The 25,598-nt window shown below is 37.3% G+C and overlaps 2 protein-coding genes and 1 long non-coding RNA gene across 15 annotated transcripts in view; 2 read left to right on the forward strand and 1 right to left on the reverse strand.

Moving 5' to 3' along the window:
* Positions 1–7,285, forward strand: part of Anxa7 (annexin A7) — a 32,270-nt gene extending 24,985 nt beyond the window's left edge. For all 6 annotated transcript variants that reach the window (XM_040273406.2, XM_005325915.5, XM_005325916.5 and 3 more), the window contains 5 exons: positions 51–221; positions 2,504–2,674; positions 2,752–2,827; positions 4,049–4,161; positions 6,854–7,285. In XM_040273406.2, coding sequence (XP_040129340.2) covers positions 51–221; positions 2,504–2,674; positions 2,752–2,827; positions 4,049–4,161; positions 6,854–6,976 — 654 coding nt within the window. In that variant the 3' untranslated portion in view covers positions 6,977–7,285. The remainder of the gene's footprint in view (positions 1–50; positions 222–2,503; positions 2,675–2,751; positions 2,828–4,048; positions 4,162–6,853) is intronic.
* LOC120885719 (uncharacterized) overlaps positions 1–17,112 on the reverse strand; it is a 36,118-nt gene extending 19,006 nt beyond the window's left edge. The window contains exon 1 of the long non-coding RNA XR_013435361.1: positions 16,327–17,112. This is a non-coding gene — a long non-coding RNA (uncharacterized LOC120885719). The remainder of the gene's footprint in view (positions 1–16,326) is intronic.
* Positions 16,812–25,598, forward strand: part of Cfap70 (cilia and flagella associated protein 70) — a 102,336-nt gene continuing 93,549 nt past the window's right edge. For 6 of the 8 annotated variants that reach the window (XM_078040438.1, XM_078040446.1, XM_078040450.1 and 3 more), the window contains exons 1-3: positions 16,812–16,943; positions 20,117–20,219; positions 21,975–22,161. In XM_078040438.1, coding sequence (XP_077896564.1) covers positions 20,157–20,219; positions 21,975–22,161 — 250 coding nt within the window. In that variant the 5' untranslated portion in view covers positions 16,812–16,943; positions 20,117–20,156. Of the gene's footprint in view, positions 16,944–18,209; positions 18,305–20,116; positions 20,220–21,974; positions 22,162–25,598 lie in introns of all 8 variants that reach the window. The other 2 variants (XM_078040444.1, XM_078040478.1) reach the window with 2 other exon arrangements.

Below are 25,598 nucleotides of genomic sequence, written 5' to 3' on the forward strand. Positions count from 1 at the left end.
AGATTTTGCTTTTCTTTTATATAATTTACCCTTTTCTTCATTTCACATAGGGAGCAGGAACTCAGGAACGAGTATTGATAGAGATTTTGTGCACAAGAACAAATCAAGAAATCCGAGACATTGTCAGATGTTATCAAACAGAATTTGGACGAGACCTTGAAAAGGACATTAGGTCAGATACATCAGGACATTTTGAACGTTTACTTGTATCCATGTGCCAGGTGAGTATAGCGTGAATGTTTCTGTATAGTAGAGGGAACATACTTTATTGCCAATTAAAATGAACATTCTTATTAATTTTAATATTTAGCCACCTTGGAATATTGCCAGCTTTAAGAGGAATAGCACAGATTTGGTATTCAGGTTTTTTTGTAGTTAATACTGGGATTTATTTCTGCAAATTTGGATTTCCTAAGAAATTAGAAATTGGGGCTGGGGATGTGGCTCAAGCAGAAACGCGCTTGCCTGGCATGCGTGGGGCGCTGGGTTCGATCCTCAGCACCACATAAAATAAAAGATGTTGTGTCCACCGAAAACTGAAAAAAAAAAAAAAATGTTAATCAATCTCTCCCCCCCCCCCCTCTCTCCAAGGTTTAGTGGAAACGGAACCCAGCTTTAGGCTAGAATGGGGATAAAACTGTGTATTTAAGTTTAGCAGTGTCCTGCCAGTTATATTGGACCAAATGAAGATATGTAGGACAGCCATAGACCTGCTGAACTATGTAAAGAGAGCCAGAAATGCAGAAAAACATTTAAGGGTTCATATTAATACTATGATTAGTATCATTCTTATTCTGATTACCCAAATATGCTGGAGAAGTAACAGATAATACCCAAACTGGTATTTGGACAGAAAGGATGAGGGTGTATTTGAAGGAGATGATAAAAAAGACTAGCACACAGATTCAGTGTAAGGAGTTATGGCTGTCCTACTAGTGCATATGTCTTGAGGAATCTAAAAGTAGAAGAGGGACTCTTGAAAGCCAACGAGGTAATTGGAAAAGGTGCAGAAGTTAAGGGATATGGAAACAAGAAAATGAAGCAGATAGGTTGTTATAACAGTAACAGAGCAGGGAAGTAGGTTAGCATTTAGAAAGAACAAGGAGGAAAACAGGAATAGTTGATGCTAAAGAAATGTTTTAAGATTTTACATGAATTGCTGAGTTTCTCTTTATGCAGGAAGGGTTTAGGACCCCGCCATACTTTTCTGCGGTGTGAATAGAAGATTAGCTTCCTAGAAAAGGGGACTGCATTTTGAGTGTGAGTCCAAAGGCATTGTTAAGGGAAGTTTTTCCTTGAGCATCTTTTTCTGTGCTATGTTCAGATACCCATTTAGAATATTCCTCTACATATTCTTTGTGTTAAGTGCTTCTTAGAAAACACTCTTCACCTTGAGAGAGCATCTTTTCATTTTGTTCCTCTGGCACCAACTTGAAAGGACAACCTTGTATTAAGATTATACTTGGGGGGGCTGGGGTTGTAGCTCAGTAGTAGAGTGCTTGCCTAGCATGTATGAGGCACTGGGTTTGATTCTCAGCACCACAGGTAAATAAATAAAATATAAAGGTCCTTTGACAACTAAAAATTTTTTAAAAAACTAAAAACACCTTAGATGAAGGAAAAGAAGTCCATAAAATCTCCATATTGTATCTTCCCTCCTTAGACTTTAAATTCCTTGAGGGCAAGAACCTTTAATTTTATGCATGGATATAAGGGGAATTCCATACAGTGCATATTGATGTTTAAATCTTAGCTTAGGAGAGTTTTAATTGTGTCATTTGGTAGTTTGTTTCTCCTAGTAAAGAGATTTTTGTTTAAATCTTTTCTGTTTTAATTTGACTCTCAAAGCCCTAAATTTCTTCCTTTTTTTTTTTTCCCCCTTCTGTATCAGGGATTGAACCCAGAGGCACTTTACTACTGAACTACATTTTTTATTTTGAGACAAAATAAGTTGCTGAGGCTGGCCTTGAACTTGTGACCCTCCTGTGTCAGCCTTCCAGGTTGCAGGTTCCAGGTTGCTGGCATGTGCCACTGCCTATCTTGAAACTCTTTGTTTTAAAATAACCTTATTAGGGCTGGGGATGTGGCTCAAGCGGTAGCGCGCTCGCCTGGCATGCGTGCGGCCCGGGTTCGATCCTCAGCACCACATACCAACAATCAAAGATGTTGTGTCCGCCGAGAACTAAAAAATAAATATTAAAAAAAAAAAATTCTCTCTCTCTCTCTCTCTCCTCTCTCCCTCTCTCTTTAAAAAACAAACAAACAAACAAACAAACAAAAAACCTTATTAAACTCTGATCATTTGCTATAAAATCCAGACAGTGCAATATAGTACTAGCTGCACTGCTACAGTTTCTTTGGAAATGAAAGATACATATGATGACTTAATGTATTAATCTTTAATAAGTTGTCTCTTTAAATCCAAATGTTACAAGATTGCAAAACAATGTTTTTAATAGCACTTTTCTTCATTTCAATTCATGCCTTCTGTTTTTTTTTGCAGGGAAATCGTGATGAGAATCAGAGTGTAAACCACCAAATGGCTCAAGAAGATGCTCAGCGTCTCTATCAGGCTGGTGAGGGGAGACTAGGGACAGATGAATCTTGCTTTAACATGATCCTTGCCACACGAAGCTTTCCTCAGCTGAAAGCTACCATGGAGGCTTATTCCAGGGTATGAGCTTTTCTTCTGAAAATTTGGTGTCTGTTTTAGGATGTGAAAATATTTAACCCTATACTTTTTGTTGACAGATGTCTAATCGAGATTTGTTAAGCAGTGTGGGCCGCGAGTTTTCTGGATATGTTGAAAGTGGTTTGAAGACCATCTGTAAGATATTTTTGTGCTTTTCTTGGTTTTGTTTTCCAATCAATAGGGGTTTGAATAGTTGTTCCTATTAAGTGATAATAATTAATAAAATCTTCCTGGCATCACTTAGGCAGAAACTGAGTTAATTATATGTTTTTCTTTGTAATTTCCTGTGAATGGTTGCTGGTGTAGTCAAAATAGGATTGTTTTGAGATTATTCAACTTTATCTATAATATCTTTTCCCGAGAACTGTGCAAGAAGATTCAATAGATTATAACACTTCTTTAAGGTGAACAGGAAAGCATTAAGGAACTACTGGTACCACGACAAAACATTTTTGAACCCTCAATTATGTTTTTTAAGTACTTAGCCTAATGAGACCCTTTTCCCTTTTGAAATTAAACAACCCGTTTCTGGTGATCTAAATGTCCAGATGTCTATTTGAAATTGAAATTTTGTTCCCAGGGATACTAGGACTAAGGAGAGTAACACAATTGTATTAGCAATGGAGTATCTGACAAATATTACTATCCTAATTATAGCAAAAGTGATAAATGTACACTTAGTACCCTACTATTTGTAGGAGGAAACTCAACTGAGTGAATTTTCTAGAGAAATGCCAGATTTCTGAGCGTCATTTTGAACTCTGGTCAAATCTTATATCTTACTTTCAGCCAAATGATATTCTTGACTGAAAATTTGGTGTCTGTTTTAGGATGTGAAAATATTTAACCCTATAATTTTTGTTGACAGATGTCTAATTGAGATTTGTTAAGCAGTGTGGGCCAAGAATTTTCTGGATATGTTGAAAGTGGTTTGAAGACCATCTTACAGATGGTCTATTTCACAAGAGTCCTAGGCTTATTTTTTTCTTACAGGTGGTCTTCAAACCACTTAAAGAAGTTTGTCATTATTCCTCTTAAGATATTACTGGGGCACACTTCTTACAGATTTTCCCATTGTAAGGGAGCAAATATAATGAATCTAAATCAATACATTTATGGAGAAAAAAATGTTTTATGGGACAGAGGAAATCTTCTAGATTTGAAGGTAGCTTGTATGGTACAGCAAGAAAGAAAGATGGCTGAGAAAAACTAAGGGAGGTTGACATCTCCAACTCCTCTGAGATTTCTAAGATGATTATGTAGAAAATAAAGGCAAGCTAGAAGTGACAAAATAAGCTGGAGGGGTAAACTGGTTTCCAAGTCATGATTTTAGTCTGAAGTATCTCTGACTTGCAGTGCAGTGTGCCCTGAACCGTCCTGCCTTCTTTGCTGAGCGGCTGTACTATTCTATGAAAGGTGCAGGCACAGATGACTCCACTCTGGTCAGGATTGTGGTCTCCCGAAGTGAGGTAAGGCAAAGCAGCACTTTCTCTTTTTGTCTGGGATTTTGAATGTTAGCTTCTTAAAAATGTATTAGTTGGTTGTGAACCTCTCAAGAATATTGTAAGAAAGAGCTTTCTCTGTCACTGTATTTATTTGTCATAGTATTCACTTTCTTCATTTTGTGAGAGAGGCCTATAGTAGTGAACAAAACCCTCTACCTCAATAAAAACACCACCAAGAAATGTTCCTAATTGAGAAGATCTGTGGAGACTACTTATTTTATGGCAAGTTGAATGATATTTATTTTTAATTTAATTTTTGAAAGAAACAGGAGTCAAGCTGTGTTGCCTTGGCTGGTCCCCAAACTCCTGGGCTCAAACACTCTTTCTGCCTGAGTCTCCTGAGCAACTGGAATTATAGGCACGTGCCACCATGCCTTGCTTGTTTGCTTGCTTTGGTTTGTTTGTTTGTTTATTTATTTATTCATTTTTTCACTTTGTTTTGCCTGGCTGGAGTCAAACCTAGGGCCTTATATATGCCAAGCAAGTGCTCTACCACTAATTAATCTACAGTCTTGGGCTTATTTTTTAAATTTTGCTCATGTAAAAAATTACATGAAAAACTAATATATGTTAATCCTATTAGATATGAAAGTTGAATGAAAGTTGATTGAAATTTAATGTCCCTTATTCATTATAAGGGATCACCATTTTTCTTTACCTAAATGTGGACTCAAACATTTTTATTTATATATGCATCTATAAGAGTGAGTGTGTGTGTGTGTGTGTGTGTGTGTGTGTGTGTGTGTGTGTTTAGGTTGAGGATTGAACCCAGGGCCTTATGTTAGGCAAACATTCTGCGACTAAGCTGTAGCCTGAGCCCTGAAATTTTTTAGTTTTAGGGAAATATACACGACTAAATAATACTAGAGAAGCTAGATCATTTTTACCAAACCAACCAGTATATGATGTTTTAAAAAACATTTTGTGTGTTTATTCTTAGTTCTCTAACCATGATCTTTTAAAAAATTGTAATGAGCTGAGCTTGTAGCTCAGTGGTAGAGCACTTGCCTAGCATGTATGAGGCACTGGGTTCAGTTCTCAGCACCACATATAAATAAATAAACAAACAAACAAATAAATAAATATCCATTGACAACTTAAAAATATTTTTAAAAATTGTAATGAAATATTCATAACACAAAATTTACCATTTTTAAACATTTTTAAGTATACAATTCACTGGCGTTAAATATATTTATGTTATTGTGTTACCATTACCACTGTCCACCTTAGAAATTTTTTCTTCTTGCCAAACAAAATTTCATGTTTCAGTATTGTAGGGACCTCTTACAGCATGAGGAAAGTTAATACTGTGCTTTATTCTACCTTTCTCCTTAAACAGTAACTCCCCAACCTCTTTTCTTTCAACCCTCAGAAACCACCATGCAACTTTTGTTTTTTATTTTTAATTTTTAATTTATTTTATTTATTTATGTGGTGCTGAGGATTGAACCCAGGGCCCTATGCATGCTAGGCAAGCATGCTACCACTGAGCCACAACCCCAGCCCAACACCATGCAACTTTCTATTCCTATGTTTCACTGTGCTAGCCACCCCGTATGAATGGAATCATAAAAGTATTTGATCTTTTGTGACTGGCTTTTTTCACTTAGCTTAGTGTCTTCATGATTCAGAAATTTCTCCCTTTTAAAGGCTAAATAATATTCTATCATATCTTTTTTAAATTTTTTTTTCAGATGTTGATGGACCTTGATTTTATTCATTTATTTATATGGGGTGCTGAGGATTGAACTCAGTGCCTCACACATGCTAGGCAAGCACTCTACCACTGAGCCACAACTCCAGCCCCAATATTCTATCTCATCTATTTACTACTTTTTCCTATCTGTCTTTGCAAATGTGGCTTGTTTCTACCTTTTGACAATTGCGAATAATGCTGCTGCAAAGATGGGTATACAATCTGTTCAGGTTCCTACTTTTCACTTTTTTCTTATTTACCAAGAAGTACAATTACTGAATGATGTAATTCTGTGGCTCTTTTGATTGGGGGGGGAATCACCATACTGTTTTCCATTGCAGTTGCATCATTTTACATTGTCACCAGTGATGAATAATGGTTCCCAATTGTTAACATCCTCTCCAACACTTATTACATTATTTGTTTGTGATAGGAATCATTCTATTATCAAATGGCTTATTCTATCATAGCTATTCGGTTTTTTAAATGACTAATATATTTGGAATAATAGATAACATGAGTATCACACTTACCCAGTATTTTACAGAACAGTTAATCAGACTTCCACTGGGTACTGCTAACCCTGGTATGAATGTCAGCTATAAAATGTCAGTCACTAGGTGTTTCCTCCTTCCCCACATTTTGATTATTAAGAACTTATGATTAGCCAGGTGTGGTGGCACACGCCTGTAATCCCAGCAGCTCAGGAGGCTGAGACCGGAGGATTGTGAATTCAGAGACAGCCTCAGCAACATCAAGGTGCTAAGCAACTCAGTGAGACCCTGTCTTTAAATAAAATACAAAAAATGGCTGGGGTCATGACTCAGTTGTTGAGTGCCCCTAAATTCAATCCCCAGTGCCACACACAAAACAAATTTTACGATCATTAAGAATTACAGTAAAAACTAGGGGTTTTTGACTAATTTTTTTTTTCCTAACCTATCATTTCTTATGCAGATCGACCTTGTACAAATAAAAGCGATGTTCACTCAGATGTATCAGAAGACCCTGGGCACAATGATTGCAAGTGACACAAGTGGAGATTACCGAAAGCTGCTTCTGGCTATTGTGGGTCAGTAGAAGGGATTTTTTTTTTTTTAAAGGAATGAAGCTATTCATAGCTCATCCTTTAGAACAATGACTGACCCGCATGCAGCAGTATCAACTACCGCTTAACCAAAACAGCTTTTTACCAAGGACTGTCAGGGTAATGTGCTCAGTTTGCACATGTTGTTGTTGCCTTAAATCTAATGTTATCTTTTCATTCTGTGTATAAAGTAAAGCCATATCACAATGATGTAATAATTTTGCAATGTTTGTAAAGCTTCATTCTCACTGCTTTTATTCTAATCAGGATTTCAAATTGAATAAAAATCACAGCAATATTTACATGTGTAATCATGAGTACATGTTTTAAAAGATTTCTCATTGGACCGGGGACATATCTCAGTGTTATAGCAGTTGCTGGGTATGTGAGGGCGTGAGTTCAATCCCCAGTTCTGCAACAACAAAAACTCATCACCTCAATCTAGTTAAAAAAAAAAATGAGAAAATACTATTTTATAAAAGTAATGCTGTTTTGGCTTGACTTCAGAACATGATTGTGATAAAGGAATATAAATAATGATGTGTCCACACAACTCACAGCTAGTAATAACTGGTTATTTCCCTCCTTCCCTCTGCCTTGTGCATGCTCAGCAAGTGCTCTACATCCCTGTCCCTTTAAAAATAAATTTATTTTGAAATGGTTTTGCCAAGTTGCCAAGTCTGGCTTTGAACTTGTTGTTCTGCCTTAGCTTCTCAACTATTTGGGAATGTGGGCATGTACCACTGTGCTTGGCTTACTTATTCTTTGTTTTCTAACATCTTAGTCTTTTCAGCAAAAATAGGAAAAAAAAAAAAAGAGAGAGACTTTGCTTTAACTAAGTTTGTATTATATTTCCATTAAAAAATATAGATTTATGGGGGCTGGGCTCAGTGATAGAGCGCTTACTGTGCATGGGTGAGGCACTGGGTTTGATCCTCAGTACCACATAAAAATAAATAAATAGATATATTGTGTCCATCTACAACTAAAAAAATATTTTAAAAAATAGATTTATTTTGTTTATTTAGTTTTTTTTTTTTTAATGTGGTGCTGGGATGTGATTCTGCAACCTGTACACTTAGAAAAATGAGAATTCATACCCCATTTGATTCAAATGTATGATATGTCAGGATCTTTGTATTGTCATGAGCAGCTAATAAACAATTAAAAAATAGATTTAAATGTTGGTAGGGGGAACTCGGGATTGAACTCAGGAGCATTCTGCCTTGAGCTACATACTCATCTTTTTAAATTTTTATTTTGAGACTGGGTCCCACCTCCTCAGTCTTCTTAGTAGTTGGGATGACAGACGTGCACCACCTTCCCCAGCTTAAAATCAGTATGATGTTCGCCAAATGAGAACAATTTACCTGAAATCTGAGCAAAGAGATTTCTACAATCTTCAAATTGGTAAATGTGGAGATTATAGAGATTTTGCTGGTATTCTTGAGATTCCTTTCCATCCTAAGGCTGATTATTATAAACTATTTCCCTGCTACGGGATAGTGGGAGTTCCCTAATGCAGACCACACAGCACTGAAAGTGGTGAGTTCATCAAACCTGGTATTGTAAACTGATGGGACTACGTGCAAGATGGTAAATATTGTTATGCCTCCAAGGCTGTTAGGAGCTGAGTAGGAGTGAAAGAAGGTTGCCTCCTCCTCTTCAGATCCCCAGTATCATTACCCTAACTTTTTATTGGGCAGGACATCAGATTGTTTCTGTATTCCTATGGGATTCCACAGGATATGGAAGAAAGGCAAGGATCACTTTATATGTTCAATACTCAAAGTAAAATAAATCATTTTTAATTTATATAAATCACTATCTTCTTTTAACCTTTTTTACCCTAAGCTTTGTTTCTTAGCACTTTACTAGCTATCCAATGTACAATAGGGTGGAGGAAGTATTTGTTGCGTTTCTAGGTAATAAAGTCTACTAATAACAACTGTTTTATGGCCTTTCCTCTCATAATCATTTTTCTGTTATCTTTCTGAAATTACATTTTAGGTATCAACTGTCATTTTTGCTTAACTACCAAACAACCATATCATCTTATTTTAAGTTAGCATTTGTAAAAGTCTTTGAAATTCTGATTTTACTAATTTATAAATTTGATTGATAGGAAACTAATAAAAATTCCCAAAAGACAACTTTAATTTTAAGATAAATAACTAAATAATCAATTTGGTTCCATGATTTTTCAGAAACAATAGAAATTGTAAATTTCTTTTTTAAAAAATTCAGCTCTTTTGACCGAGAAGGGTAATTTGTATCTTATTTTGCATGATTGGTGTCCTGTATTCAAAATATTTAACTCTCTACAGACCAGTTTTACCTATGACAACTTTTTAAAATGGAATCAAATGTTTATGTTTAAAATACACATCTTACTTTTCCCAGTTTTTAAAATTGAGGTATTTTTTATTGGCATGCTTCACTTAGTAACTTGTTGCCTGAGTTCAAAGTTCATATTTTTTATTGAATAAAAAAATGTACATATTTAAGGTACACATTATGGTGTTTTGATATGCCTTGTGAGTGATTCCCACAATCAGGTTCAAACTAATATCTGTCACCTGCCACATTTAACGAGTTTTTTTGTATGTGTAGTGAGGACACTTAAGATCTACCTTAGCAAATTTCAAGTGTACAAAACATAATTAACTATAGTCACCATGCTGAACATTAGATCTCCAGAATTTATAACTGAAAGTTTGTACCCTTTGACCAATATGTCCCTATTTCTTTACCCCCACCCCTAACAACTACCATCTACTGTTTCTCTGAGTTCTATTATTTTAGATTCCACATTTTTAAAATATGCAATATTTGTCTTTGGCTTATTTTACTTAGTATACCTGTCACACAAGTTTATAGTTAATCCCTGTTGCAAATGGCAGATTTCCTTTTTTTGAATAATGTTCCATTGTATATGTAGACCAGGATTTCTTTATCCATTTGTCCATTGGTGGACATGGGTTATTTCTATATCTTTTTCTTTTATATTTTTTTAGTTGATGATAGATCTTTATTTTTTATTTATGTATACCTGGTGCTGAGAATTGAACCCAGTGCCTCACACATGCCAGGCAAGTGTGCTACTGCTGAGCCACAGCCCTAGCCCCTGTTTCTATATCTTGGTTATTGTGAATAATGCTGCAGTGAACATGGGATTGTGGATATTTCTTCAAGATACTTTATATTTGGTGCCCTTCAATTATATATGCAAAAATGGTATTTCTGGATTTTAAGTAGTTAATATTTTGAGGAACGTCCAAACTATTTTCCATAACAGCTGTACCAGTTTACATTTTCAGCAACAGTATAAAAGGGTTTCCTTATGCCTGTGATCCCAGTGGCTCCGGAGGCTGAGGCAGGAGGATCATGAGTTCAAAGGCAGCCTCAGCAATGGCAAAGTGCTGGGCAACTTAGTGAGATCCTGTTTCTAAATAAAATACAAATAGGGCTGGGGATGTGGCTCAGTGGTTGAAGTTCAATCCTCAAAAAAAAAAAAAAAAAAGGATTCCCTTTTTCTCACATCCATGCCAATATTTATTATGTCCTTTCTTTCTGATAATAGCCAACTTAAGTATTATGAGGTAGTGTCTTCATGGTTCTGATTTACATTTCCCTAATGATTAGTGATGTGGAGCAACTTTTCATGTGCCTGTAAGCCATTTGTATGGCATCTTTGGAAGAATGTTTATTGAGGTCCTTTGCCCATTTTTTTTTTTTAAGACAGAGGGGGAGAGAGAGAGAGGGAGAGAATCTTAATATTTATTTTTTAGTTTTCGTTGGACACAACATGTTTGTATGTGGTGCTAAGGATCGAACCCGGGCCACACGTATACCAGGCGAGCTGCGCTACCACTTGAGCCACATCCCCAGCCCTCCTTTGCCCATTTTTAATAGGGTTTTTGCTGTTGAGTTTTAAGAGTTCTTAGTATATTATAGATATTAACCCCTTGTCAGATATCATTTGCAGATACTTTGTCCCATTATGCTTTTTGTTGATTTTTTGTTATGCAGAGCTTTTTGGTTTGATGTGTAGTTCCACTTGTTTGCTTTTGTTGCCTGTGCTTTTGGTATCTATCTAAACAATCATTGCCAACACTAGTATCAAGAAGCATATTCTTTTTTTTTAAGTTATAGTTGGACATAATACCTTTATTTATTTTTTTTTCCAGTATATAAACATGCCACAGCTGCAGACAGCTAAGGATAAAATCCAGGGCCTCACATGTGGTAGGTGAACACTCTACCGCTAAGCCAAAACCCCAGCCCCAAGAAGCATATTCTTTATATGTTTTATACATATGTACAATAGGGTGGAGGATGTATTTGTTGCCTTTCTAGGTAATAAAGTCTACTAATTTATTTATTTATTTTTGGTGCTGGGGTTTGATAGGTCTCACCTTTAAAATCTCTATTTTCAGAGTTTACTTTTGTGTATGATGTAAGATAATGGTCTAATTTCATGCTTTTGCATAATACATCACTTTTATGTCTACCATAATTCTGAAGATCTTTATTGGCCCTTGATGATTTAAAAAATTGGTTATGAAAGACATTAGTTGCAATTTAGGCAAGTTCCAAGAAAGTGAGGTTTAACATACCTTAGATGCTCAATGTATGAGTGAATGAATATTAAAGTATCTCTGTGGGAGAACTGAATGCTAGCCCCTGGGAGGAGCTAGCCCCTAGTCTAGGAGATGAGTTAGTGGGACAGCAGAATGGCATCAAAACCCAATGATTTAACCCTGAGACTAAGCAGTTATTTGTTATATTGAGCATTACACTAGGTCTCAAGAGAAAAGGCAAAGGAAAGAGTTTTTAAGTTAGTGGAAATTCTAAACAAATTAGTATGAAAAAATTATGTTAGATTATAAATTCTGCTGAGGGTAAGAACTTTGTTTTATTCTAACACTGTACTTGGTACAGAAGCAGATACTTAATATAGGTTTGACAAGCAATTACACTCAAAATCAAGGGAATGAATAGTGAATATCAATTATTTTTCAACAACTTTTTTTTTTGTCATGGGAGTCTTGTGTTGCCTAGCTAGCCTCCAACTTGGAATCCTCCTGTTTCAGCTTCCCAAGTAGCTAGGATTAGAGGCCCATGCTGCCAGGCCTGACAACATTTGTGTGTATATGTGTGTGTGTGTGTGTGTGTGTGTATAAATATTAAGACGAATGAATTCAAGGTGAAATAAGATACAAGCTGTTCATAAGAAAATAGACCTATATACAGTTGTAAAACAAGGCAAAAGCAAGATATGTAGTATTAGTACTTATATTTAGGTCTTTGGTGGATTTGTGAATTTATTTTTGTGTCTGGTGTAATAGGTCCAACTTCATTCTTTACATAACTGTATATCCAGTTTTCCTAGTACCATTTATTAAAAAGACTATTCTTTTCCTCATTGGATTGTTTTGGCAATCTTGCAAAAAATAAGTTGACTATAAATATATGGCCTGATTCAGTGGAGCACACCTGTAATCTTAGTGATGCAGGAAGTTGAGGCAGGAGGCTTATAAGTTCCAGGCCATCCTGGGCAAATTTAGTGAGACCCTGCTTCAAAAGAGGGCTTGGGAGGGCTTGAGTTGTGGCTCAGCGGTAAAGTGCTCACTTAGCACATGCAAGGCCCTGGATTTGATCCTCAGCACCACATATAAATAAAATAAAGGTATTGTGTCCAACTACAACTAAAAAATATATATTTTTTAAAGGGCTGGGGATGTAACTCAGTGGTGGATCTCTCTGGGTTAAATCCCTAGTACCATCACTACCAAAAGTATTTGCTCTTCCTATCAGAAATTAATACACAAGGGGGAAAAATGAATACAAAGGGGTCACTGTTAAGTACTACTGGAAATAACTGTAAATTTGAAAGTTGAAGACGATTAATCTCGTCACTATGCAGGTCTAGATTCTGATGCTCCTTGCTGCAGTAATATGCCTAGTGACATCTGGAATATGATTTGGGGCCTAAACAGCCTCAACCTCTGCGAAGATGAGTTCCAGACAGAAGTTGGAGACAAGTTCTTCTGTTTCTGGGAGAAGATTATTAGAAAGGGCCCTGCCTAAAAACTTGCAGGGCAGCACAGCATCACCTCTTAAGGCAATGAAAGAAGAGGCAGTGGTGGAAGGCATTGCCTAGAACTGGCAGTGGGCATGTACAGAGCAAGAAGTTGAGCATCTGCCTGCAGAGCAAGCAGGCCAGGCCCCCAGCCACTTGCCCACCTCATTAAGAAACTGGTCTCTACACAACAGCCCCATCAGCTCTTCACCTCAGTAAGCCCATCTCCACTGCAACTGCTTCATAGTGATTTCCAGAAGAATTCTTCACCATATTATTAGCCCTAACTCTAGTTTATTGTCATGCCCAAGTGGGATGGCTGTCTTACTGCAAATTCACCCATAGTCCTCTGGGGAAAAAATGAAATGTCTTATTCAATAGTACCATGGTTTTATGTTTATTATTTGTGTGTGTGTTCCTAGGAATTACACCCAGGGACTTTGGAATACTAAAGACAGTGCTGTAACATTGAGCTACAGCCCATGGTTTTTAAGGACTTTTATTACCTATAACCCTACAACTTTTATAGCTTTTGTGTTTTATTAGTATAAATAAGAATTATTTTAAAGTATGATTCTGATAAATCAATATCCTAAGCAAGAAATTTTCCATGGACAGGTGGGGTGTGTGTATGAGCGTTTTTTTTAATATTTATTTTTTAGTTATAGGTGGACAAAATATTTTTATGTGGTCCTGAGGATCGAACCCAATGCCTCACACTTGGTAGGCGAGCACTATTCCTCTGAGCCCCAGTCCCATGTTTTTTTTATATATTTATTTTTTAGTTGTAGTTGAACACAATATCTTTAATTAATTTATTTATTTTTATGTGGTGCTGAGGATCGAACCCAGGGCCTCACCCATGCTAGATGAGCACTCTACCACTGAGCTACAACCCCATCCTTTTTTTTTTTTTTTTTTTAGAGAGAGGGAGAGAGAGAGAGAGAGAGAGAATTTTTAATATTTATTTTTTAGTTCTCGGCGGACACAACATAACATCTCTGTTGGTATGTGGCGCTGAGGATCGAACGTGGGCCGCACGCACGCCAGGCGAGCGCGCTACCGCTTGAGCCACATCCCCAGCCCACAACCCCATCCTTGTATGAGCATTTTAATGATTTTGAAATTTCAAATGCATAGCATTTGAAAATTGTGCAAGTAATTTGGTCCCTTTCACCCAGATTTCCAAATAATAGTTTATTACATTTACTCTTTTGCTCACTGTGGGTGTGTTTGCATGCATGTGTGTGCATCTATCTCGTTAATGATCTTTTTCTGGATCTTCTGAAAGCCAAGAAAGCAATCCAAAAACATGTCTCAGTACTTCTAAACATTTCGCTGTATATTCCCCTAAACAAGGACATTCTCCTTCATAACATCAAACAACCTTCCACTTGAGGAAATAAATCAATAGTGCTACAAGGCTACCATCCAATCTATGGAGTCTGTCCACATTTTGTCCATGTTTTTTTTTTATTTGTTTGTTTGTTTTTGTTTTTCTTTTTGTACTAGGGATTGAACTCAGGGACACTCGACCACTGAGCCACATTCCCAGCCTTATTTTGTATTTTTACGTAGAGACAGGGTTTCACCATGTTGTTTAGCACTTCATTTTTGCTAAGGCTGGCTTTGAACTTGTGATGCTCCTGCCTCAGCCTCCCCAGCCACTGGGATTACAGGTTTGCGCCACTGCACCTGACTGATTCATGGTCTTAACAATTTCTTTTTTTCTTTATGGTCCAGAATGCTATACAGCAATACATGTTGCTTTTGGCTGTATGTTTCATCTTTCATTTCTGACAGTGTTAGAGTATAGGCCTTGAGCTGAGGATGTAGCTCAGTGGCAGAACCCTTACCTAGCATACATGATCTCTATCCTCAATTCTGACAGGATTGGGGAAAACAGGTCTTACATTCTATGGGATGACTCACCACCATTCCTAATAGAAGGAATACCATTAAAAAGATGCATTGCTTTTTTCAGTGCATCCCACTCATCAGGAGGCACATGAAGTAGAGTCCTCCCAACACTGGTAATAAAACCTCCATATACTGACTATATGGCTATTTTGATTCATTGTTTTCTCCTATATAACCGGTTAATATTTCATGGGGAAGAATCCCAGGATCTGCCAATGTCCTTTTCCTTATCAAATTTCCACCCATCAGCCTTAGTATTCATTGAAGACTCCTGCTGTATCATCCTTCTTTATAGTGATTGTCAAATATTCTTTATCATTCTCTCTACACTCCTGGGTTGATATTCTAATGAAAGAATTTTCCTTTCTTTCCATTATTTATGCAACTGTGGATTTGCATATTCCTATCTTGTTCAGTGAGTCCATTATTGTCATTTTTTTGCTTTAATGCTTATATTGCCCATAATTTGGCCAACAGGTGTCCCTTCAAGCTGATTCTTAACACTCCAACATTTTTAAGTTGTATATATGGTAAGATTCATCCATGTTATGTGTAACTGTAGTTCATTCATTTTGACTACTTCTAAGATGCCATTTTGTGAATGTACCAATTTATTTTTTAAAAATTTTTAAAATTTGTTTTAATTAGTTACACATGACAGTACAATGATCTTGACATCATACGTTTGAATCAAATGGGATATAATTTCTCATTTTTCTGAGTGAAGAGGTTGCAGAATTACATTGGTCATACAGTCACATATATACATACAGCAATACTATTGTCTATTTTATTCTGCTACCCTTCCTATCCCCCCTTCTCCTCCCCTTCCCTCCCATCACTTCTCTCTACCCAATCTAATGTGACACACTTCTTCCCCCCCCCACCACATCATCATACATGTAATCTGTATAAAGATGAGGGTCTCCTTCCATCTGGTGGACACTTTTAGGTTTTGTTGTTGTTGTTGTTTTAGTATGTATTTTTTAGTTGTAGTTGGACAACTAAACCTTTGTTTTACTTATTTATTTATTTATATGTGGTGCTGAGGATCCAACCCAGGGCCTCCGACGCGCTAGGAGAGCACTCTACCACTGAGCCACAACCCCAGCCCACTTTAATTGTTGTTACTATCATATTTTTCTATTTCAGCTCTTGAATGTTGAATTTCAAATGTATTAAAAACTTGCATTAACATTATTTACTTTGTCTATTTATTGTACAAATACCAAGCACCTAGAAGCAGAACCATTTACATTCACCAGCAGTCAGGCTTTTAAAATAGTGTCTTATCTGTATTGACCCCAGAGAAAGATTAAAATGATCTGTTTGTCTCACATAGTGTCTGTGGTTGCGCAGGCCGCCCTCAAATTCTCCTTCCTCTGTCTCTGCAGCAGCTGGGGCTATTGGTGCCGGCCACTGCCCCTGGCCAAAAACGCTCCAGTTTTTTTTTTTTTTTTTTTTTTCTGTACCAGGGATTAAACTCAGGGGAACTTAACCACTGAACTACATCCTGCCTTTTTTATATTTTATTAGAGACAGGGTCTCACTGAGTTGTTTAGGGCCTGGCTAACTTGCGGAGGCTGGCTTTGAACTGCCTCACCCAGCCGAGTCTCTGGGATTCCAGGCTTCTGCCACCACGCCCGCCTCCATTTATGGAGGAATACTCTAATAAGAGTCAAGAAATCAAAATCGAAAAGTAGCCACGGTGTACTTAACTAAAACTTCTGCCAAGTTAAGTTGGGAGAGGACCGGGTTAGAGAGCGCTGTGCTGGTCAGGGGCGCGGACTGCGGGACGCAGGCGCAGAAACTCACCTAACATCCCTCTCCCTGCTTTCTGGTCTGAAAACTTATCGCGAGTCTTGGAATAAGCTTGTGGAGGTTGCAGAAAATGAGTTCTCGCGACAGTTACTTGGTTGCTATAGTTGTGAAAAACTTAATCTGAACCGCGGCAGGTAAGAATTATTCCTCTGCAGATAACCCTCTCTTCACGACTTCCACGTCCTGGCCGTGCACCACACTACGCCCGGACACCCCAATCTTCTCCCTCCGCTAATGCCAGGCTTAAAATTCGGTACAGACCGAAATTCTAACGACTCCCCAAGAACGGACTCTCGCGTCACCGCAGCACCCCCTCCCGGGGGCGGGCGAAGGTCGCTTTGCAATTCTGCTGGAGATTGACCTTTAACGCCCACTGCGCTGGTTCCCAGACCAGAACCAGTCACAGAGCTTCCTTCGTCTCATCTGTTTCCAATTCAGTCCTTGCCTTGCAGATTCTGATCAGATGACAAAAAATGGGTGACTTGTTGGGGGCAACAAGAGCCTAGGCCCACTTCACCTGACCACAACTTGTAATTAGTTCGATTTCTTTCCTTCATTATTCGGATATGCTGCGAAAGATACCTTGTGTACCAAGCATGTAGCCAGGCACTCAGGGGTTCTGAATATAACTAGGGTTGCTTGTCTTCAAGAGTGTAATTGAGCTTTCAAAAAAAGCTGGGCATATTAATAATGCCTTTCGGGCTGTGCCTCATAGGGTAAACAGTTTTATTGTTTTACGGAATATTCACAACAAAGGTGAAACAAATAGAAAGTTATTCATTTTACAGAAAGTGAAAACTAAGACCCAAAGAAGTTACGCATTTGCCCAGGGTCATGTAGTTATGAAGTAAGAAAGATCTTTTAAATCTCCAGTCCTGCCGTGGGGTTGTAGCTCAGTGGTAGCTCTTGCTTAGCTTGTGTGAGGCACCAGTCCTCATAAACAAGACAGCTTGTGATACATGTCACAAGAAATGTATAAAGTGATAAAATAGTGGGGACAGGGAAACGTTAGAGTAGGAGGCATTTGAGCCATTTTTGTCAATATAGAGATGGAATGAGGGAAAAAAGAGGGGTAGTTCCAGAGGAAGAAAAGAGGCAAAGGTACAAATGACTAAGTGCAGGTAATCTTTGAAAAGAACTAGGCCAGAGCATAGGCTAGGTGAGGGGACTTTGGTTCTGCTGGAGCCTAGAGAGCTTTGAATATAATGTCACAGTTTTATTTGGTAGATGAGAGGATACAAGTGATATCATTAGATATTAGATCTGTAATTTAATATGGTATTTATCTGCTTGTCTTTTTTTTTTTTTTTTTTTTTTTTGTGGCCATGGGGTACCAGGAATTGAATTCAGGGCACTTCACCACATCTGGAGCCACGATTTTGTATTTTCTTTATATACAGGATCTCACTGAGTTGCTTAGCGCCTCACTGTTGCAGAGGCTGGCTTTGAACTCATGATCCTCCTCCCTCAGCCTCCCCAGCTGCTGAGATTACAGGTGTGTGCTACTATGCCCATCTCTGTTTGTCTCTTTGATCTCATTTTCTCTGTATTATTCAGTGGTACAAGCTACTGAGCTACTTGACTAACTTACTTTCTTTCTTCCTTTCTTTCCCTCTGAATCTTTTACAGTCTTCTTTCTGCTTGGAACATCCTTCATTTTTGTCTGTTCTTTTAGTTCCAGGTCACCTCCTACAAGGAGATTTTCCTGGCATGCACACTCATGCATATACTTTCAAATCCAGCTAGGTTCCAGCTTCAGCACTTTCTTTCTGTATGATGGGCTGCTAAATAACAAACTTGTCTGAAGCTCAATTTCTTGTTCTCTAAAATGGCAATTTAAGAGTCACTTGGAAGAATGGGTACATATAAGATAACATATGTAATGCCCTTGGCACATTTGGCATATAGTAGGCCATAATCAACAGTTAGTTTCCACCTGTAATCCTAGCAGCTTGGGAGGCCAAGACAGGAGGATCACGAGTTCAAAGTCAGCCTCAGCAACTAAATGAGACCCTAAGCAGTTTAGTGAGACCCTGTCTGAAAGTAAGAAATTAAAAGCTGGGGATGTGACTTAGTGGCTATGTGCCCCTAAGTCAACTCCCAGAACCCCCCTCCCCCCAAAAAAACCACAGTTAATTTCCTTCCCCCTTTCCTCACCTATGTCCCCTTCCCCCACTTTAATATTCTTTTGTCACAGCATCCATTACACAGACTATAAAACTCTTAGCCTATTTATGTCTCTCCTTCTCACTAGATCTTAAATTCCTTGTTTGCTCAATTAATGATTTTGACAGAAATGGAATGGAATAGAATTTTTAAAAAATGGAGTCAGAGGAGTTCAAAACCCAATTGAGTCAAATGTATGAAAGATGATATGTCATGAGCTCTGTAATGTTTTGAACAATCAATAAAATAAATAAATAAATAAATGGAGTCAGAGACACCAGTTAAGAGGCTTTTGTTATAGTCTAGCAGAAGGGAATATAAGTTTTAATTTATATGGTACTATTATAAAAGAAAGAAAGGGACTAATACAAAATGGCATTTTAAATGTATACTTAATAAGGAAATTGCCGATGCCACTTAGGCCCTGAAAGAGCCCAGAGATGTGATTTTGAACAAATGATCTGAAACTTTAGGCAACTGGAAAAATGAGGGAGTAGCTAGGAAGAGACAGAATAATTGTAACATCTGAAGGCTGCAAGGAGTCCTATATTGTTTTTATCACCAGGCCTAGATAAACTTGACATCTATGTCCTTAGCAAATGTTCGAATTGCATAAATTAGCTCCTCCTTGAATAGAAAACATGACCTTAAAAAAAACTGATATACAATCTGCTTTTGGAATTATGTCCTTAGTAATGTAAAATAATTAAAAATATATATCTGGCTAGAGACATGTCAGGATCTTTTCCAAAGGATTATCATTTTATGATAGGGTATATTTCTTGCTCTCAAAGTATATTTTTGTAAAACAGAAATAAATCTTTGAGATGGCTTTACAGATTGAAAAAAAATTACCAAAGAACATTGTGAAGAATATGGGGAATGGGAGATGGGGAGATAGTGTACCTACTCTCTGTTTCATGATAATTTGTACATTATACATTAGTTGTATGTATAAAGAATATTGTGAACACTAACCAGTGGAATTATGATTGTGACCAGCTTCCCTGAAGCACTTCTTATCCAGCCTTGAAAGTTAGGAAGGGGAAAACAGAAGGCTAGACTATGGCATATTCTTAAGTTTTCCTCCGGTACAGGTCATGATGTAATGAGGGGACAGTTTCATTTATTTTCTTTACAGAGACCAAAGGAGAACAGAAGAACTTTGCCCAATTACTGATATGGAACAGGTGCCAACAGGAGGTAGACTTGTGCAGATCACTGTGACAGATGGATATGATTTGGTAAAGTTTCTTTTGGAAATGTGCAAAGTCCCTAGTTGGGGAGTATCAAAGGAGGAATGGAGTTTTTTTTTTTTTTTAAGATGTTGATGAAACTTTATTTTATTCATTTATTTATATGCGGTGCTGAGAATTGTACCAAGTGCCTCACATATGCTAGGCAAGTGCTCTACCACAGAGCCACAACCCTAGCTCAGGAATGGAGTTTTTGTGTCATTTTGTACCTCCAAACTCCCTCTCTTTGCATAGCAATTTCATCCTCGGTGTTTCTTATTTGTAATCTATAATCAGCAAGTCACATTACATTACTATGTGTCTAAAATACCTAGCTCAGTGGTAAAGTGCTTGCCTGGCATATGTGAGGCACTGGGTTCAATCCTTAGCACCACATAAAAATAAATAAAAATACTGTGTGTTCATTTACAACTAAATATTTTTAAAAATAAAATACCTGGCAATTTGAGTACTAAATTTATCAGAGTTGAATCAAGATTAGCTTTAGTTTTTGTGGATAGCAGTTCATATATTAATTTCTCCCCTTTATTTTGAGAAGGATCTGAATTCTGAGTTTCATTTGTGATTAATTTCATTTGGTGAATTTATTTATTTATTTATTTATTTATTTTTTAAAGAGAGAGTGGGGGGGGGAGAGAGAGAGAGAGAGAGAGAGAGAGAGAGAGAGAGAGAGAGAGAGAATTTTAATATTTTATTTCTTAGTTTTCGGCAGACACAACATCTTTGTATGTGGTGCTGAGGATCGAACCCAGGCCGCACGCATGCCAGACAGGCGCTACCGCTTGAGCCACATCCCCAACCCCTCATTTGGTGAATTTAAATAATAAAACCACTACTTAAAAGTAGGAGAATAGACTGGGCTTGGTGGCTCACACCTCTAATCCCAGCCACTTGGGAGCCTGAGGCAAAAGAATTGCAAGTTGGAGGCCAGCCTGAGCAATTTAGTGAGACCCTGTTTCAACATAAGGTTTAAAAAACAAGTTTGGGATACAGCTTAATGGTAGAGCCTAGCATTTGTGGGACTATGGGTTCAATCCCCAGTACTGAAAACAAAATTAAGAGAATAATGAAAAAATATTCAGGATTATGAACTTTAAAAAGCTTGTTCCAAAAGAGGACATAATTAGTAAACTCTACTTGTTTTAAAATGTGTGTATAAAAATGTATATTTACAGCAAAATACTGAAATATACTAATGTATTAATAATGCTTACGTGTTAGAGTAAGATTATAGGCAATTCATTTTCCTCTGATTTTCTCATTTTGCCAATGTTGGTGATTGAAACCAGGCCTTCTGCACACTAAGCAAGTGCTCTATTACTAAGCCACATTGCCAGCCCCCCACAATATACTTTTAAAGTCAGACAAAACACAATAAATGTTATATTAAAAAACTTTAATATAGGCTGGAGCTGGGGCTCAGTGGTAGAGCACTTGCCTACCATACATGAGGCACTGAGTTCGATCCTTAGCACCACATAAAAATAAACAAAATAAAGGCATTCTGTCCATCTACAACTACAAAAAATTTTAAAACTTTAATGATATTTAAATGGAATATTACATTTAGCTATAAATAAATTTGTTTAATGATTTTCTACTTTCCCTGTTTTTGTGACATAGCTTGTTAGGGAAAAGAAGAAGAAAAGAAAATGCTATTTATCCTGAGTCAAAATGGGTTGTCAGATGTGTAGGAAATGTCTTTATTTGAATTTAATTATAAAGTGATATTTCTGCCAACAGAAAGGTTACAAAGGAGATACTCCAGTTACTTTTGTTCGAGCGGAATTCAATCAGGTGACTCTGGGAGACTCTGCAAAAATTACTGTCTCTTCAGAGGGAACTGCAAAGTACAACTTCACTAGCAGTTTTGAGTTCAATCCTGAAGGAGGAATCACTTTGAATGACCTCGCTCACAATCCTGTATTCTGTAAGTCCTTGTGATTCTAAAAAAATGTTAGTTATATGAGTATTATATGAGAAGATTCTGAGACACCTAATAGATGACAATTGAATATGCCTTATCCCCTGACTTTAAGAATAATGAAGTAGGGGCTGGGGATGTGGCTCAAGCGGTAGTGCGCTCGCATGGCATGCGTGCAGCCCGGGTTCGATCCTCAGCACCACATACAAACAAAGATGTTGTGTCCGCCGAAAACTAAAAAATAAATATTAAAAAAATTCTCTCTCTCTCTCTCTCTCTCTCTTAAAAAAAAAAAAAAGAATAATGAAGTATACTTTGAGTCCTGTCTGATTTGGCAACAGTCACCAGGACCTATTAATTTAATCAAAAATCTTTGACATCTGACTGAATTTTGCAGTCTTTATCCTCTACATAGAGTTGAGATTCCCTCTCTTTGTATTCCTTTATTTAAGGTTGCCAAACTTAGAAAAAAGTGGGGAAAAAAAAGCAAAATATGTGTCATACTTATACTTAAAAATTATTCATTGTTTATTTGAAATTTAAATTTAACTGGGCATCCTATATTTTATCAGGAACCTATATCTGTTCTTTTGTATACTCACCATGTAGTGTAGCCATTATTCATTTGCCTTTCTTGTTAGAGTAGGTGCTTTTGAAATCAAGATTGAACTCTCAGTATTTTTAGACTTTCTAGTGCATTCCTTTGTTGAAGGAATGAAATAGAGGGATGGATGGTTAATATATCTTTTCTTCCTTACCTTTATGATTTCAAAATATGTAGTATTGGCCCTGTTGTAATGTGTTGTATCAGTTTACTAGTCTAAAACTTTTTTGGTTTTGTTCTGTTTTAATCTGTTATCTTCTTTCATTTTGTAATTTTTTAATTACACCTCTGGGATGCCTTCTGGAACCCAGATTCCAAGATCCCCAAACTTAGATGAGAACTGGAAATGTATATAGTATTCTAGATTTTCAGTATTCTGATCCTGTATCTTTCTTTCCATAAGAATCACTTGGGGCTGTGGGACCACATCTTCAGGTCCCCACATCCGAGCACCAAATTCATAATTGTTAGAGGAGGAGTCTAAGAAATCAGTCACCATTTAACCCACACTCTCTCCCAAGTACCTTCTTCTCTCTTTGTTCTGTGTTTCTTTGCTGTCCCAAATAGGAGGAGTAATCCTGATTGCATTCTTCACAAGTATGTTGGATGGGAAAAACAGAACTGAATATTCTTTTTGTGCAACCAGAGACACTGGGCACCGTGGTGCACCCTTGTAATCTTAGTGCCTGGGGAGGTTGAGGAAGGAGGATTCCAAGTTCAAGGATAGCCTTAGCTATTTCAAGATTTAAAAAAAAAAAATGAAAAGGACTGGGTATGTTGCTCAGTGGTAAAACACCACTGGGTTTGAAACCCCACCCCGCAAAAAAATGGAAAGAGAGAAAAATACAAAGAAAGGGAAACTCCCTTGTTCATAGAAGCAAAGCAAGAATTAACACCTGGGAAACTTGAACAGCTGCCATTGATGTATAAATGGTGGTGGTGTTGGTGTTGGGGGAGAGGGCAGTACTCTAAAACCTACGGGCTTGGGTTTTAATGCTCTTACAAGGACAAAAAATCTTGGACTGCTACAGATGAAGAGTTGAGACTGAGACCACCTCCCTACCACAAGCTAAGCCTCCTAAAAAGAACGGTCTAGGAAAAAAATAAATTGGCTCACCATTATCTCTAAAATAGAAATGAGCCTCCCTTAAGAATTAGTATTTGTAGGCTTGTGCCAGCTATTAAAGAACATGTTTTGGAGCTGGGGTTATAGTTCAGTGGTAGAGTGCCTAACACATGTGAGGCATTGGGCTTGATTTTCAGTACCACATAAAAAAAAAAAATAAAGGTATTATGTCCATCTAAAACTAAAAAATAAAAAAAATATGTTTTCTTAAAACACACAGGAACATTTAGGAACACACAAGAAACATATGAAAAACTGGCCACATTATAGGCTGTAAATCAAGTCTTACCAACTACCAAAGAATCTTAGCAGATTAATCTTAACAGACTAAGTTTTCTGGCCAAAATACAACAGATAAGAAAATTAGAAATCAATACAAAAAAGATTTTTTAAAAATCCACATGGAAATTTAAAAACACTCATGAATAATTCATGTGACAAAGAAGAAATCATAAAAATTGCAAGACTTGTTTACCTTGCATGAGGCCCAGCACCACAAAACAAAACCCGTGAGATATAGTTAATGTGGTAATTAGAAGTACCTTAATAATTTTTAGTGTGTTCATTAGAAATCAAAAAGAATTTAAAACAGAGCTTCTTCTGAGAAAATGGAATAGATGTATTTTTCTATATTCCTCCTACTAAGTACAACTCAAAATGGATAATTTATATAAAACAAGCATAAGAGACTCTGAAAGGTAGAAAGAAGAAACCTTGAAACTGAGGAATGACATAAAGGTGAATTCCTTAGATTTTCTTTTTGCCTTATGTATGTCCCGGACTTGGTGCTGGAGAAGTTGACAAGCTAGAAAAACCAATGGTTATAGATATTTTTTATTTTATTTTATTTTATTTAGAGAAAGAGAGAATTTTTTAATATTTATTTTTCAGTTTTCGGTGGACACAACATCTTTATTTTATTTTTATGTGGTGCTGAGGATCGAACCCAGTGCCCTGCGCATGCCAGGCAAGCGCGTTACAGCTTGAGCCACATCCCCAGCCCCTATAGATGTTTTTTAAAAGCCTAATAAAATTTTGCTGTCTCCAGTCAAAACACCAGGAAAGGGGAAGCCTAATAAGACAACTTTTAGGCAATAACTGCTTTTTTTTTTTAAGAGAGAGAGAGAAAGAGAGAGAATTTTTTAGTATTTATTTTTTAATTATTGGTGGACACAACATCTTTGTTTGTATGTGGTGCTGAGGATCGAACCCAGGCCACATGCATGCCAGGCGAGCGCACTACCGCTTGAGCCACATCCCCAGCCTACAATATCTGCTTTTTTCCAGCCAAGTACTCCAGGAAAAAAAGGCTTTCTTCTCAACCCAAGCTGAGTGGGAAGTCTAGACTACCACCATCACAAAGCAGTAATACCCTTGTGGTACCAGAGAAGACCAAATAGGGAGCCAGAACTTCATCTTCTTTGGCAATAGTCTTCTCCCTGTTCCATCCTGCTCCCCCACCCTCACCTTCGTGGTCAAGACCACATTGAGGACCTTGTGCTTATAAACTGTCATTAACAAGGTATCCCTCTACTCTACTGGGGTGATGTCAGAGGAGGCCTAGTACAGGTTCAGAATTTTCATTATCACCTAGGGTTAAAGAGTCCACAACCACTGCAGGATCTGTGATAACCAAATAAGGAAGTAGAACTCCTGATTCCTCCTCTGCAGTAATAATGAGCTGCCTCCCTTAGGTGTCAATGGAGGCTGAGT

The sequence above is a fragment of the Ictidomys tridecemlineatus genome, chromosome 1 (assembly GCF_052094955.1).
Source record: "Ictidomys tridecemlineatus isolate mIctTri1 chromosome 1, mIctTri1.hap1, whole genome shotgun sequence".
Lineage (NCBI taxonomy): Eukaryota > Metazoa > Chordata > Mammalia > Rodentia > Sciuridae > Ictidomys > Ictidomys tridecemlineatus.